The sequence below is a fragment of the Capricornis sumatraensis genome, chromosome 16, assembly GCF_032405125.1.
Source record: "Capricornis sumatraensis isolate serow.1 chromosome 16, serow.2, whole genome shotgun sequence".
Taxonomy (NCBI): domain Eukaryota; kingdom Metazoa; phylum Chordata; class Mammalia; order Artiodactyla; family Bovidae; genus Capricornis; species Capricornis sumatraensis.
Genome location: NC_091084.1, coordinates 17580127 through 17597520, shown reverse-complemented (window position 1 = coordinate 17597520; position 17394 = coordinate 17580127). Strand labels below are relative to the sequence as shown.

The 17394-nt window shown below is 43.6% G+C and overlaps 1 protein-coding gene across 1 annotated transcript in view; it reads left to right on the top strand.

Moving 5' to 3' along the window:
* The window catches only part of AMOTL1 (angiomotin like 1), a 119163-nt gene that overhangs the window by 17753 nt on the left and 84016 nt on the right, over positions 1-17394 (top strand). The window contains exon 2 of the mRNA XM_068988728.1: positions 14288-14434. Coding sequence (XP_068844829.1) covers positions 14288-14434 — 147 coding nt within the window. The remainder of the gene's footprint in view (positions 1-14287; positions 14435-17394) is intronic.

Sequence of the window (17394 nt, the reverse complement as noted above, 5' to 3'; positions counted from 1 at the left end):
GACAACAGAGGAATGGGTAAGGAAGATGTGATATATATACACAGTGGAATACTGCTGCTGCTGCTGCTGCTAAGTTGCTTCAGTCATGTCCGACTCTGTGCGACCCCATGGACTGCAGCCTACCAGGCTCCTCCACCCATGGGATTTTCCAGGCAAGAGTACTGGAGTGGGTCACCATTGCCTTCTCTACTCAACCATAAAAAGAAGTGATATTTTGTCATTTGCACTAACATGGATGGACTTGGAGGGCAAGACATACAGAGAAAGGCAAATGCTATATGATATCACTTATATGTGAAATCTAAAAAATACCCCAAACTAGTGAATATAACAAAAATGAGCAGACTCACAGATCCAGAGAAACCTGACCAGTGGTTACCAGTGGGAAGAGAGGGAAGCAGGGGGAAGGTCAATATAGGGGAGAGGATTAAGAGATACAAATTATTATGATTAAAATAAGCTCCAGGGATATACTTAGCTTACATAGCCAATATCTTATTATAACTAAAAATGGAGTATAACCTATAAAATTGTGTATTACTGTATTGAACACTTGTAACATATAATATAGTACCTCAACTATAATTCGATAAATTGTGTGCATGACTGACTGATCTTTGGAAGGCAGGAGTGCTTAGTAAGAAGAACTTTGTTGTTGGAGGGGCTGAGGGACTCTTCTGCTGGCTGGTTTTGTGACTCTGGGCATGACTTAACCACTATGAGCCTGGTATCCTTGTCTACAAAATGGGAATAGTGTTGTGATAATTAAATACAGTAATTTTTATATCACCCTTGCACTTAATGTTGTTCAGTCACTCAGTCATGTCTGACTCTGCGACCCTGTGGACTGCAGCACGCCAGGCTTCCCTGTCCTTCACCGTCTCCCAGAGCTTGCTCAAACTCATGTCCATTGAGTCAGTGATGCCATCTAACCATCTCATCCTCTTTCATCCCCTTCTCCTCCTGCCTTCAATCTTTTCCAGGATGAGGGTCTTTTCTAGTGAGTGGGCTCTTTGCATCAGGTGGCCAAAGTATTGGAGCTTCAGCATCAGTCCTAATGAATATTCAGGGTTGATTTCCTTTAGGATTGACTGGTTTGATCTTGCAGTTTAGGAACACTCAAGAGTCTTTTGCACTTAATAGGCCCTCAATAAATGGTAGCTCCTGCTTGAATGGTTATATTCTTATTGCCAAAGAGATGTTTAATTTCTTGGGGGGATATTGGCTGCTTAAATTGTGTAGTTCATTCATGAGCCGATGTTGATTTGTGAAGTTGGTGGTGAGTGTGATGAGAAGAAAGGTACTTTGCCTCTTGAGAGTCCCAGTCCCCACAAGACGCTGCTGCCTGGCAGGCCTCTGGGTGTCACTCAGCCGCAGCAACCTGCGTCCGTAAGATCTGGAAAGCTGAAGGAACAGGCGTGACTGGGCTGCTCTTCTCGCCACAGTGTGGGTGAGAGGGAGCCATGAGGAGCACAACTGTGCATTTATTTTCTGTCTTGGGGTTTGTTGTAAGGCTCTTCATCCTGTTGTTTTCCTTTGCTCCCCAAGCATTAAGTACTTACTGTCTGCATACAGTGATAGAAACACGTTTGAAGCTTACGTGCTGGTGATAATTTTTCTTCCTCAGCGGGAACAAAATGTGAGCCAGGGTACCTGAAAGAATCCCTTTGTGGTCCTGAAATAAGCAAATACGTATGTTTAAAGATGATTTAAATTTCAGTCATTCAATTTATATAGGACTTATTTATTGAAACTGATCCGAGTAAATAAGTTCTAGAGACAGATCTGTCATACAGCGTAGTGCCTAGAGCTGACAGTACTGTATTGTGATGTGAAAAGCTGCTAAGAGGATGAGTCTAATGTAGATCTTACCACACACACATGCACACATCACTCTCGCACCAAACAACAGAGATGGTGAGAGAAAACTTTGGGAGGTCATGGATATGTCCGTGACCTTGATGGTGGTGATGATTTCATGGTATATTATCCCCAAACTCATTGAGTTGCATACAGTAAACATGCATAGCTTTTTACGTGTTTATAACACCTTAATAAAATGGTTTTAAAAAAACACTTGAGGAAAATAATCTCTGAAGTCTAGGTACTTCTAGTTTTAAGTAAGTTAAACAGCAAATACATCAATGTGAAATATCAATTATAATATTATGTGCATTTGAGTCAAGATATTTACATAGTCTTTGGATTTGATATTAAAATTCAAATTTAGGACTTCCCTTGTGGTCCACTGGTTAAGAATCTACCTGCCAATGCAAGGGACACAGGTTCGATCCCTGGTCAGGGAAGATGCCACATGTCAAGAGGCAACTAAGCCCGTGGACCACAGCTACTGAAGGCCAAGCTCTAGAGCCTGAGAGCTGCAACTACTGATGCCCTTGCACCCTAGAGCCTGCACTCAGAGACAAGAGAAGCCACTGCAATGAGAAGCCAAGCACGTCTACTGCAGAGTAGCCCTCTGCCAGCCACAGCTAGAGATTCCATATGCAGCAGTGAAGATCCAGCTTAGACAAAAAGAAAAAACCTCATTTAAAAAATGATTTCCTCTTGGTAGGTAAAGTTCTTTTATCATGGACTCTCTCATTGTGAATCCAGGTGGTAGAACTGGGATGATTCCTTTTTTGTTTGTGTGTTTTAATGGGGCATGGTTGGATACCCTCAGAGGTATCCTGACTTTGCACCAGCTCTCAGACCTGTGGGAAGGAAGCAGAAATCAAGGGCTGCATTGAGAACACAATCCCAGGGCTCCCAGGGTGGCGCAGTGGTAAAAGAATCTGCCTGCCAATGTGGGAGATGCTGGAGATGCAGGTTTGATTTTTTGTTTCGGGAAGATGCACTGGAGAAGAAAATGGCAATCCACTCCAGTATTCTTGCTTGGAGAATCCCCATGGACAGAGGAGCCTGGTGGGGCTGCAGTCCATGGGGTCGCAGAGTTGGACATGACTGAGCGCCTAAGCGTGCACGCACATGTGCCTGTAATTAACCTGTTTTAGCACTAGATGGCTATCTTTTTTTTTTTTTTTGCCCCAGTAGCTTTTACCAAGCCTTGGTTCCTGAGCAGTTTGAAAGGGACAACTCACCTTTGAGTTAAGCTCTGTAGAATTGAGAATATGTTTGTAATTGGTTATTTTTACATGTACCTTAATTCCATTAATATATGTTTATTGAATATCCCTGGTAGTTCAGATGGTAAAGAATCAGCCTGCAATGCAAGACGCTCGGGTTCGATCCCTGGGTCAAGAAGATCCTCTGGAGAAGGGAATGGCTGCCCACTCCAGTATTCTTACCTGGAGGATTCCATGGACTGAAGAGCCTGGCGGGCTATATAGTTCACAGGGTTGTAGAGTTGTACCCGACTGAGTGACTAACATTTTTCCTTTTTTTTTTCTTTTTCATTGAGTATCCATTATATGCTAGAGACTGCTACGTTCACTTATTGTGAATGTGTGCAGATGAGTCATTGATCCAATAAATATGTATTGAGCACTTACTTTGGTCTTATTCCTGCTAGAAACTGGAGATACAGAGATGAATAAGACATGGCCCCTGCTGTTAATCAATTATAAGTTATTAGGGGGATGGACTAAAAAAATTAAATGCACAGGGAATTTAATATGTTGTGGCATAAGCGTGCATGAACTGTGATGGGAACGCAAGTGAGTGGCATGTAAAAAATTGGGAGAGGAGGAGTAGATGATTTCCTGGAGGAAGTGGCACTAGAGGAGGACTTCCAGAGACATTCGGATAGTCAGGGTGTATATTGTAGTGTTTAGTGTGTGCTGAAGTTAGAGTTTCCTTGACTCAGCTTATACAGGAAGAAAGGCCCTCCAGATGGAGAAAACTCTGGAGGAACTGCAAGTATTTACTCTAGGTTTTGTGCAAAGGATATTTGGGTTAATAGACACGAGATTGTGCTAAGTCATGTAGTACTTTAGATATTAACAGTGTTATTTTCCTAGAATAGGTGTCAGAACAATTAATTTTTTAAATAAGTTAGGTATCAGAGGTTCTCTTTTAAAAATTTACTGAAATTTAGTTAATTTGCGATGTGTTAGTTTCAGGTGTATAGCAAAGTGATTCAGTTATACATGTATAAATGTATTATTTCTTTATGTTCTCTTCCATTATAGATTATTACAAGGTACTGATATAGTTCCATGTGCTATACAGTAGGTCTTTGTTGTTTATCTATTTTATATATAGTAGTGTGTATATTTTAATCCCAAACTCTTAATTTATCCCTTTTCTCCTTCCCCTCAGATAAGTGTTAAGTTTGTTTTCTATTGTCTGTGAGTCTTTTTGTGTTTTGTAAATACGTTCATTTGTATAATTTTTTTAGATGCCACCTATGAGTGGTATCATATGATATATGTCTATCAGAAGTTCTTGATGGAAGTTGCACAAAGTAAGTTTGGCTAACTTAAGCAGTTTGTTGTCATCGCTCAGTCGTGTCTGACTCTTCACAATCCCATGGACTGCAGCATGCCAGGCTTCCCTGTTCTTCACCATCTCCCAGAGCTTGGTCAAACTCATGTCTATTGAGTCAGTGATGCCATCCAACCATCTCGTCCTCTGTTGTCCCCTTCTCCTCCTGCCTTCAATCATTCCCAGCATCAGGGTCTTTTCTAATGTCAGCACTTTGCATCAGGTGGCCAACTTAAGCAATAAAAGAATTTATTGGAAGTACCTTGGGCAGCTCACATATTAATGGAAAGGCTCAGAAAATGAGCAGTATATCTTTAGGTGAAGATATACTGGGAAGCCAGGCAGGGCTAGACTACTTGTCTTGTGATGATGGCGGTCACCATAGACACCACTGCTGCTCTTAAACTCTTGGGGGTTCTGTTACCATAGACACATTAGCAACACCCTTTGTTTTTGTGTCATTTCCTCGAGATTCAGAGTCTTTGGTTGGAATATCAGTTGGCTAGGCCTAGGTCCTTCTAACTGCTAGAACAGAGAGGGGACCTTTTGGCTTCTGTAACAGGAGATGGACTCAGCCCCAAGGCTTACACAGTGAATTCAGAGTTCTCCAACACTATTTAATTTAGTATTTAATTAGAGGTGATTGCACAGAGTCGGACACGACTGAAGCGACTTAGCAGCAGCAGCAGCAGCAGCAGCCTACCAGGAATATGATAGGTAATAGTTGAAAGTTGAACCACGTAATTCTAAACTGTTTTCCATTTCTATAGTGTTTATAATGCACTAGGGCTTTTATTTATTTATTTTTATTGAAGTACAGTTTATTTACAATGTTGTGTTAGTTTCTGGTGTACAGCAAAGTGATTCAGTTATAGATACACACACATATATATATTGTCATATTATTTTCAATCATGGTTTATTTTTAATACTTATTTAATTGGCTGTGCCTTATTTGCACATGTGGGATCTTCACTGTGGCATGCAAACTCTTAGTTGGGGCATGTGGGATCTAGTTCCCTGACCAGGGATTGAACCCTGGCCCCTTGCATTGGGATCATGGAGTGTTAACTGCTGGACCACTAGGGAAGTCCCTCGATTATGGCTTATTAAACGATATTGAATATAGTTCCCTGTACAGTAGGATCTTGTTTATCTGTTTCATATTTAGTAGTGTGTATCTGCTAATCCCAAACAATTCATTCCTCCTCCCATCCTGTTTCCCCTTTGGTAACCATAAGTTTGTTTTTTATGTCTGTGAGTCTTTCTGTTCATTTGTATCATGTTTTAGATTCTGCATGGAAGTGATGCCATTTGGTATTTGCCTTTCTCTTTCTGACTTCGTTTAGTATGATAATCTCTAGGTCCGTCCATGCTGCTGCAAGTGGCATTATTCTCTTCTTTTTTATGGGTGAGTAATACTCCATTTTGCACCACATATTCTCTATCCATTCCTCTGCTGATGGACGTTAGGTTGCCTCCGTGTCTTGACTGGTGTAAGTCGTGCTGCTGTGAACGTTGGGGTACAGGTATCTTTTTGAATTTTCTAGGTATAAGCCAAGGGGTGGGATTGCTGGATCCTATGATAACTTTATTGGATTTTGAAAATCTCCCTTAAATACTGGATTCTGGATCTGTAGATGCAGCTTCTTCGTGCTCCCTACCCGTACTTAAGCGCCAGTGGACTCCCTATCGCTTAAAGTGCCCAGGCATCTCGGGGAGTCAGTCCCTATGCCTCACCTTTACCTCACTGGGCTCATCTTTCCTCACTAGCACCCTCTCCTCACCCTGAATTGGATTAACAGCCTCCTCCTTTTTTCCACTTCAGCTTAGGAGTCTCTTTCTCCGTGTCATTTCAGCTCCCAAATCACCTCCATCAATCAACAGGTAGGAAGGAATTACTCCTGAGTTTCCAAAACTTTGTGTCCCTGTAATAGGGCACTTGCTCTGCAGTGAAATTTGGATCGCTGTGTGCACCTTGTCTCCAGAACCAAATCATAACATCCTAAGGCCAAGGACAGTCTTACTCATTTCTTTGTTATTTATAGCTCCCAGCACAGTGCCTTGTTGAACTCAGCTGTTACTTTAAAGGTTAAGCATACATTCGCATTTTGGTTCACACTGATAATATCTCAAGAGATATTTTTAAATAAGCATTACAGAGTTATACTTTACACAACTTTAGAGAAAGTTATTCATCACAAATTCCACCTTGAGAGAGTCTAAATTAAATAAGTATATTTACTGTACGTGTACTTTATGATGGTCCAAGGATTCAAATTCAAGTTCAGTGCCCAGGATGACCATACCCTGTAGGGACTGGGAAGTTTGGAAACCTTCCCCGCTCCCACCCTCTTCCCAACCCTACCTTAGGTTTCACATACTGGTTCCTTGGGGAAAAGTAAGTGAGAAGGCCTCTTCAGGTATGTGCCTTCAGTTTTGTGTTGGAGATTCCTGTTTCCTTTTACAATGCATGCAGGTATTCATAGCCTGGGTTGCTGGGACCTGTCTTCCCCCAGGCCTCAAGTTCAAAAGTGTGACTTGGCTACCCCAGGGAGGGAGCTTGGCTTCACATGAGGGCCTGTGAACAGACCAGCCCTTATTTTTCTGATACTGGCCGTGGGGTCTCCAGATTCCTCCTAAGACGACGTTTCTAGGGCATCTGTCTCCTGGAGTGGAGTATTCGGCTCCCCAGGGAAACCTCCAGTCCTGCCAGGATCGGAAGGCTTGATTGCTTACATTTGACTTTGAGGACGCTGGCATACTCAGTAAATTCCTCAGCTCTTTGAAAAGGAAGGTGGAGGCCGCAGAATTGTTCTGTTGCCTGTGGTTAAAATCTCTGTTACAAAGTTAGAGGAGGTTATTCTCATCTCGTCGATAAAGTTGTTTTTGAAGGCATTAGGTGGTTTTGGCTTACGTGGGCCTAGCGGAAAGTCTTGCACTTGGGTGCAGTGACACCTGGGAGGTTTTTGGGTCTTTTTTTTCTTTTTTTTTTGCAGTGAGTGAAGGCTTTGAGGAACCTGGCCTGCAGACCCCAGAGCGTCACTGCCAGCTACAGTGGGGATAGTGAGTGCTTCCTCCTCTTAGGGGACTGAGAGGGCCTGGGAGTCATCGGGAACTCTCAGAGACCCACTTTGGAAGGACCTCTTTAAACTTGGCAGTGACTGCATCCCAGAGGATATGCCAAGTCTCTCCATCAGTCAGCAAGTAGGGAGTAAGAGAACACAGGCCGTATACAGAAAGGAGCAAGGACTCGGATAGTGCCCAGCTCCAGGCTTTCCAGGACACTGGCCCCAGCCTATATGTATTTTTAAAATTTTATTGAAGTATATCTGATTTGCGGTACTGTGTTTAATTTCTGCAGTTATGACAAAGTGACTCAATTCTACATATGTATATTCTTCATTATGGTTTTATCATAGGCTGTTAAATGTAGTTCTCTGGGTTATACAGTAGGATCTTGTTTATCCATCCTATATATATAGTTTGCATCTGTTAATCCCAAACTCCCAGTCCTTCCCCCATCTCTCCCCCACCCTTGGTAACCACAAGTCTGTTCTGTGTATCTGTGAGTCTGTTTTTGTTCATTTGTGTCATATGCAGATTCCACGTGTAACTGGTATCATTTGGTGTTTGTCTTTCTGACTTACTTGCTTAGTCTGATAATCTTTAGGTCCATCCATGTTGCGGCAAATGGCAGTATTTCATTCTTTTTAATGACTTAGTAAATCTCCATTATTTACACACACACACATACACATATATGCTTGCATGGTTAGTTACTTCAGTTGTGTCCGACTCTTTGCATCCCTATGGACTGTAGCCTGCCAGATTCTTCAGGCAAGAATACTGGAGTGGGTTGCCGTACCCTCCTCCAGGGGATCTTCCCAACCCAGGGATCAGACTCACATCTCCTGTATTGCAGGTAGATTCTTTACTGCTGAGCCACCGGGAAAGCCCCGTATATACATATATAATCACGTCTTCTTTAGCCATTCATCTGTGGATGGATATTTAGGCTATTTCCATCTCTTGGCAATTGTAAATAATGCTGTAATGAACATTGGGGTGCATGTCTCTTTTTGAATTACAGCTTTGCTTGGATATGTGCCCAGGAGTGGAATTGCTGGATGCATCAGCCTGTGTTAAATGACTACTGCAAACTGCTGGACAGTTTAAGTGCTCAGTTGTGTGCTTTCGACCATAATTGCCGTGGCTGTTGGGAGCAGGCAGGCCATTGTAGGGGGAGGTGTTCTAGAGGGAGTTACCTGAAGAGGTAGATGTCTTGGGGTGAACTTTAGAAGACCTCAGGAAGGGAGTGTGAAACTGGGCCTTGGAGAGTGAAGGTGGCATGTTCATGGGATGCTGGAGTACTGAGGGGACCAGCAAGACTGGTGACAGCTAAAGGAAGGGTCTGAGTGTAGTGGCCTTGAAAACCAAGCAGAGTTTGAACTTGAAGCTATAGCCGAAATGGTTATGTATAGGGGGATTGACAAGCTGGCAGTGCAGTTTAATTAAGGACGGGTGATTCCCAGCTGTGTGTCCTCTGCTGTCTACACCTGAAGGAGGCTCCCGAGCCTGTTACGTTGGTCTGTTTGTGGATTCTGGATCTAGTCTTAGGGAACAAACTAGTTAACGGTGAAGGCGAAGCTGGTGAGCAGGTGACCAGGGTTCTTGTGCCTCTCGCTTCCACCAGGAAACTCACTTCATTTTTCCCTTGATTCATTTCCCCTCAACAAGGAGGCCTTTGTCATCACTACTATGGAGTGAGGCAGAAAAAATTCTCGTTCTCTTTCAGTGTCGCGTTGCCTAAAGGCCTCTGGACATTTACAAAGAAAGTAAGAGAGTAGAACTATAATGGGAAGGAAGTTTTCAGTGCTTTAGAAGCTAGCCAGAAGCAGTCATGCTCATAGAGGAGCAAAGGGTTCTTCTTGTTGACAAATGACATACAGTTTTTGCAAAGAGAAGGAAACTATTCTGGGTGAAATGGGTCATCATCGATCAAGGCAGAAAGGTTGAACCCTCAAACTGGACTTGCAGAATTTCACCCTCTGTGGACTGCAACACAAACAGATGTCTGGTTTTCCTTCAGGTGGGGGCCCCTGCCCAGAGGGAGACCCTGAGCATGTTTTCTGTTGCTCCTGCCACTTTTCCCATGCAGACCAAAGCTGTGTCCTTGGTGGTCCTTAGATGAAGGTCTGGCTTGAAAGCAGGTAACTGCAGGTTACTGAGTCAAGAGAACCTTATGTGGAGATTGACTGTTGGAAACCCTAGAGGCAGCTCCTTGTAAAGATTACACAGAAGCAGAATCCTTGCTCAGCCACTGTTGTTGTTCAGCTGCTCAGTCGTGTCCAACTCTTTGTGACCCCAAGGACTGTAGCATGCTAGGCTTCCCTGTCCTCCACCATCTCCCGGAGTTTGTGCAAATTCATGTCCATTGAGTCAGTGATGCTGTCTAAACATCTCATCCTCTGTCGTCCCCTTTGCCTCCTGCCCTCAATCTTTCCCAGCATCAGGGTCTTTTCCATGAGTGGGCTCTTTGCATCAGGTGCCCAAAGTATTGGAGCTCAGCTTCAGCATCAGTCCTTCCAATGAATATTCAGGTTGATTTCCTTTGGCATTGACTGATTTGATCTCTGCAATCCAAGGGACTCTCAAGAGACTTCGAAAGCATCTGTTCTTCCACACTCAACCTTTATGGTCCAGCTTTCATGGACGCCCCTAAACACTGCCGTGTTCCTTATGCCCTGGGCCGCAGCCAGGCCCTGCAGCACTCTCCGGGAAGGGGTGGCGTCCAGGCATCTCCTGTGGTTTCTTGCAGTTCCGGCTCCCAGGGCTGGAGAAGTGCTAACAAGGAAAACTGCTGTTTCTGCCCATGACGGATGCTGACATCCAGTTTTCTGATTTCAGAGACCCTTGACCCTACTGGTTAGATTATGGACAGTGTGTTTTTACATAGGAAAACAGATGCAAATTATACGACCAGTATTGCTAATGAAGATCCTGAACTGAACAGGAAGGGAAAGATTACGTGCTCGTGGGCCTGGGGTTGGTGTGTCTGTTTTTTGCCGCATAGCCCAGGAAGCTCTTTCAGAGCCTGTGATCCGTGTTACTGTTGTTTGCCCTTGTCTTCCCAGTGAGGGAAGGGAAATAAAGTGATTCCTTTCGGGTGTGGCAGTACCCGCCCCCCCGCACCTCCTACCCGCCAGCTCCAGGGGAGGGATCTCTGCGCTCAGTGGAGTGATGAACCCTGGGCCTGTCTGTCCGCAGGGTCTATCCTGATCATCTTCTTGGCCAGCAGTCTCTCTCGCCCTCTAAGGGGGCAGAGTGGGAACAGGACTCAGTGTAGGGGCTGCCGCGTCTTAAATGACTGTCGGTGAGAAACTGGGCATCCTATCCTTCAGTCTCCATAGGTGTGTGTGTTCATGCACGAGTGTGAACTGCATTCTGTTTCCTAATACTGAAGCCTGTGGAAGAAATGGTGACAGGGGCACGTCTTTGATGTCCTCAGTGCTCACGCCCAGCATCCAGCACTGCCCTCTGCACAGCGCTCTGTGGCCTGGAGCCCGGGAGCTCGCTGTCACTTGGCAGACCGTTGGATAAGATGTGGAAAAGTGATTTATACCAGTCTGGTGGTGATAGGAGTGACTTAGTGTGGGCTTCTTTTTTTTTTTTTTTCCCCAATTAATTTATTTTTGAAAAAAAATTTTAACTGACGTCTAGTTGATTTACAATGTTTTAATTTCTGCTATACAGCAAAGTGATTCAGGTATATATGTACATATACACACACACACACGCATTCTTTTTTTAATCTCCTTTCTCCATGATAATTCACTACTGAATGTAGTTCCCTGTGCTGTGCAGTAGGACCTTGTTTATCCATTCTGGATGTCATAGTTTGCCTCTGCTAATCTCAACCTCCCACCCCACCCCTCCTCCAGCCCCCTCCCCCTTGCAGCCACAAGTCTGCTCTCTTTGTCTGTGACATTGTTTCTGTTCCATAGATAGGTTCATTTGGGTCTTATTTTAGATTCTGCACTTAATTGATATCATATGGTGTTTGTCTTTGTCTGACTTACCTCACTTAATATGATAATCTCTAGCTGCATCCATGTGGCTACAAATGGCATTGCTTTGTTCTTTTGATGGCTGAGTAATATTCCATTGTCTACATGTACCATGTCTTCTTTATCCAGTCATCTGTTGATGATGGACATTTAGGGTGTTTTCAGGTCTTGGCTGTTGTGAATAGTGCTGCTGTGAATACAGCAGTGCATCAGTCTTTTTGAATTCACAGTTTTGTCTGGATGTATGCCCAGAGTGGGATTCCTGGAGCGCATGACAGCTGGCATCCATGTTGAAAGCATGTATCCATACATACACACATCCCCTACACACTCCTTTATACACCCCTACAATATACATGTATATTCTTAGGTATGCCTCAATTTTTATTGGCAGTTTGCTCTGTGTTATCACTTATAATTTGAGGTCAATCTGATAATACAATTTGATAGTAGGGCCTGAAGTTGTAATCTGCCGGCATATGCCATTCCTGACCCAGATCTACTGTAAGAGAATACCACACTTAAAAAAAAAAAAGTTGAATTGGAGTGTAATTGATTTACAATGTTGTGTTTCTTTCAGGTGTACAGTAAAGTGATACAGTTGTATGCGTGTGTGTATATATATATATATATATATATATAATTTTTTTCCAGATTCTTTTCCATTTAGCTTATTACAAGGTATTGGACACAGCTCCTTGTGCTGTATAGTTTATCTACGGTTTATCTATTTTGTATATAATATGTTGTTGTTTATCTATCTTATACACAGTGGTACGTATCTGTCGCACTCTCTTCTCCTTGCCGAAGTGTGTGGGTCCTCAGCTGCCCCTGACGCTCATTTGGTGGGGGAGGGGCTGCGGGTGCAGCAGGTGTGTTTGTGTTTGCCTGTTTCTTTGTCTGTGTACACTGTTCTCCTTCTGGCTTAGGGTTTCTCAACTGCGGCTGCATATCGGAATCATACGAAGAGCTCTATGAAATGCAGATGCCCGGGTCCTATCCTGGGACGCTGACTGCCAGGTCTGGGTGAGGCCGGGGTGCTGGCATTGGAGATCTCCCCAGGGGATCCTCTCGGGCGGCCACGCTTGCTCCATGCGGCTCTCCAACTTTCCATCAACATTTTCCACCTGTCTGAATTAGAAGCCAGCCTAGATTTGCCTTTGGATTCAGGCCATTGACGATTTCTAATTTTAACTCTCGACTTTGAGACTTATAGATGGAGAGGGTGAGGCCCAGAAGGGGCTGAGTGTCTTTCCATGGTAGTCCCTGCGGATTGGCCAGAAAGAGTGCTGACAGATGCTGTCAGAGGCGCTGGAACTGTCATTTTAGGCTGATCTTTATATAGTATGTCATTCATACTCGGATTATATTCAACCTTAAGCTCTAACTCACAACTGCATTATTTATTTTAACATTGTGAGATAAATATTCTAGTTGTCAAAATCTTTTTTTTTCTCTTTTTTTCTGTAGTCTAGACATGCTTATGCTTCATGTGAAAAGAAAGATAGCTAATCACTTGGTCTGTGACCCCATAAACTGTATCCCACTCTGTCCATGGAATTCTCTAGGCAAGGATACTGGAGTGGGTAGCCTTTCCCTTCTCCTGGGCATCTTCTGAACCCAGGGATCGAACCCAGGTCTCCCGCATAGTGGGCAGACTCTTTACCAACTGAGCCACCAGGAAAGCCTTTTGCTACATGTGAGCACATGTCCAAATGTCATTTCATGGGTTGAGGGAGAGAAACTCAGGAAGAGGATGAGTAAATTTCCGTCTTGTGGCCTCTCGGAATAATTAGGTGCTTTGGTCTTATGGGAAATGGATAGATAACCTTCCTAGCAAGAAATTACGAATGACCCATTTGATGTGATGGCTGAAAAACTGTATTTTTTACTAATGGAATGATCTTGGAGGCAGGGATTTTAATTTTTTAAAAAAGCATGACTCTTTCCCCAGAGTAAACTAAATTACCTTTGCCAAAAAGAGCCTTCAACTTGTTGCCCACGGGGAGAAGTCAGTGCAGAGAGGGCGGAGCCTGGACTCTCCCCTCACACTGAGTGCTCCCACTCATCACACTGAGTGCTCCCTCAGTGTTGTTTGTGGTGTATCAGCGTCATGTCATGGTACCTCATGTTCAGTGAGAGCAGGATTGAACCCAGTGTCACGTTTAATTGAAACAGGAAGCCTTTTCAGCTTTGTGTGTGAAACAGACACGTGGGATCCGAAAGGCCAGTGCTGGGCAGAGGGCCAGAACCCATGACCCAGGCTCACACTGCTGCACAAGGCTCCAGAACCCCCGGAGTGGGGCCACGCTGTGCTGGGCTGCAACCAGCCCTTGCTAACACATGGTCTGGCAAAATGACCACTCCTCTGCATCTTCAAGATGCTCCAAGAGACAGCTGCTCTTTCTGTTTTAGTTTTCCCTGTCTGGCCTCCCCGCCCCCTTCCCTTTGACTACTCCGAACCTGGTGGCTTGTCCAGCTCCACAGGGGGCTTAATGTTTGTGGGTGCTGCTACCGCTGGCCTTGGTAATGAGTTGTGTGAAAGGGCCCCTGCCTTTGCTCAGTGTGTCTTGAAAATTATGATTATGACCTCACGGGTCATTGTGGTGGGTGCCAGACTTGTGATGATTCTGAATAGTTACTTCGGAATTTTATGAGTCAAAAAGACAGAGCTGCCCCTGCCAGTGGAAAGGCGTGGGGAGAACGGCTGGTGTGAGTCACATGGCGAGGAGGACTTCGTTGACACTAAGGTGTACTTTACTCTCTGCCCCCAGGTCCCCCTCCAGCCTGTTACAGCCCCAGCAGTCCCGTCCAGATTCTGGAGGACCCCAGCTACTTTTTCCCAGACTTTCAGCTCTATCCTGGGAGGCATGAAGCATCTTTGACAGTGGAGGCAAACAGTAGCATCAGAGAAAAAGTTGGTAAGTTCTTTCACTGGCACTCATTTTGGCAAAGCAGAATGATTTTATGTTTTTCACTCTTCTGAATAATTTTTTCTCTATCCTCTTTTTAAAAAGCAACATATTGGATTACTGGTTGTTTCTTTATTGGTAGGTGCCTTATTTTTAATGTTTGCTATTAACGTTGTGTGTGCGTGCATGCTAAGTTGCTTCAGCAGTGTCCAACTCTTTGCAACCTTATGGACTGTAGCTGGCCAGGCTCCTCTGCCCATGAGATTCTTCAGGCAAGAATACTGGAGTGGGTTGCCATGCCCTCCTTCAGGGGATCTTGCTGACCCAGGGATGGCAGCTTTGTCTCCTGTGGCTCTTTCATTGCAGGCGGATTCTTTACCACTGGTGTTAATTTATTATAATACATGACTCACTCAACAGAGAGAGTTCCTGAGTATGTAGGAACTTCCAAATTATAGCATTGAGTGCCTAATTTTTCTCTAATTCCTAAATGTTCTTTTGTACTCTTTCCTAGAATCTTTCATTTCTTTTTTCTTCTCTGCTTTCATTTATACCTCTTTTTGCAGGTAATTCAGAAATTCAGAGTAATTCTAAACTATATTTGGAAAGGAACCGCTTCCTTTGTACAAATTTCCTGCCTATTTTTAAGGGTTTATGAGATTGGTTACACCATGAAGAACTCTTCAAAACCACATTAAAGAAGGATCTTAAGGTTCTTGCCAGATGTGCTCATGAAAAGGAGATTCAGTAGTTTCTGGGTCTAATGAGACCCCATTCCTTTTACTATTCATCCAAAAAATCATTTTCCTTTGGAAATATGTTTTTATTTAAATTTTTATCCATTTTGTTTTAAAGTGTGGATTTTTTTATTTGAATTCGCTTGTTCATCAAACCCTGAGGGTAACAACTGTCTTCTTTACTCTCCTAACCCAGCACTTGTCAGAATGCCTGAATATCACAGGTTGGCAGTTGGTATTTGTGGAGTGAGTGATGGCTCAACTCAACCCACGCTGTTAATTGCTTTCCTACGATTGTGCATCACTTAGTACAGTTACTCAGCAGTTCATCTTGGGTGAACTTTCAGTGGTCTGTTTTTGTTGTTGCGAAGTTCTAATTGTTGAAGTTCAGGTTTATATCTCAGTTACTGTGCACATTCTCTGAAAATGAGCAGTAAGTTTGAATTTATTCCACATACCATCCTGTGAAGTAGATATGAAGCCTGACCTCAGAGGAGAGAGAGGTTCAGAGAAGCCAAGTAATTGCCTGAGCTCATGAAGGGTAGATCAGAGGTGAGCTTCAGAAACCAGTCTGTAGAGTTTTACTCAGCAATTCTTTCTTGTTTTTTAAACCATTTTTTTAACTGAAGTATAGTTAATTTACAATACTGTGCTAATTTCAAGTGTATACTGAAGTGATTCAGTTATATCTACATATCTGTATATGTCAATTATTTTTCAGATTTTTTTCCATTATAGATTATTCAGTTCAGTATCAGTTAAGTCGCTCAGTCGTGTCTGACTCTTTGTGACCCCATGAATCGCAGCACGCCAGGCCTCCCTGTCCATCACCAATTCCCGGAGTTCACTCAGACTCACGTCCATCGAGTCAGTGATGCCATCCAGCCATCTCATCCTCGGTCGTCCCCTTCTCCTCCTGCCCTCAATCCCTCCCAGCATCAGAGTCTTTTCCAATGAGTCAGCTCTTTGCATGAGGTGGCCAAAGTACTGGAGTTTCAGCTTTAGCATCATTCCTTCCAAAGAAATCCCAGGGCTGATCTCCTTCAGAATGGACTGGTTGGATCTGCTTGCAGTCCAAGGGACTCTCAAGAGTCTTCTCCAACACCACACTTCAAAAGCATCAATTCTTTGGCGCTCAGCTTTCTTCACAGTCCAACTCTCACATCCATACATGACCACAGGAAAAACCATAGCCTTGACTAGACAGACCTTAGTCGGCAAAGTAATGTCTCTGCTTTCGAATATACTATATAGGTTGGTCATAACTTTTCTTCCAAGGACTAAGCGTCTTTTAATTTCATGGCTGCAATCACCATCTGCAGTGATTTTGGAGCCCAAACAAATAAAGTCTGACACTGTTTCCACTGTTTCCCCATCTATTTGCCATGAAGTGATGGGACCAGATGCCATGATCTTCGTTTTCTGAATGTTGAGCTTTAAGCCAACTTTTTCACTCTTCTTTTTCACTTTCATCAAGAGGCTTTTTAGTTCCTCTTCACTCTCTGCCATAAGGGTGGTGTCATCTGCATATCTGAGGTTATTGATATTTCTCCTGGCAATCTTGATTCCAGCTTGTGTTTCTTCCAGGCCAGCGTTTCTCATGATGTACTCTGCATATAAGTTAAATAAGCAGGGTGACAATATACAGCCTTGACGTACTCCTTTTCCTATTTGGAACCAGTCTGTTGTTCCATGTCCAGTTCTAACTGTTGCTTCCTGACCTTCATACAGATTTCTCAAGAGGCAGGTGACGTGGTCTGGTATTCCCATCTCTTTCAGAATTTTCCACAGTTTATTGTGATCCACACAAAGGCTTTGGCATAGTCAATAAAGCAGAAATAGATGTTTTTCTGGAACTCTCTTGCTTTTTCCATGATCCAGCGGATGTTGGCAATTTGATCTCTGGTTCCTCTGCCTTTTCTAAAACCAGCTTGAACATCAGGAAGTTCTTGGTTCACGTATTGCTAAAGCCTGGCTTGGAGAATTTTGAGCATTACTTTACTAGCGTGTGAGATGAGTGCAATTGTGCAGTAGTTTGAGCATTCTTTGGCATTGCCTTTCTTTGGAATTGGAGTGAAAACTGACCTTTTCCAGTCCTGTGGCCACTGCTGAGTTTTCCAAATTTGCTGGCATATTGAGTGCAGCACTTTCACAGCATCATCTTTCAGGATTTGAAATAGCTCTACTGGAATTCCATCACCTCCTCTAGCTTTGTTCATAGTGATGCTTTCT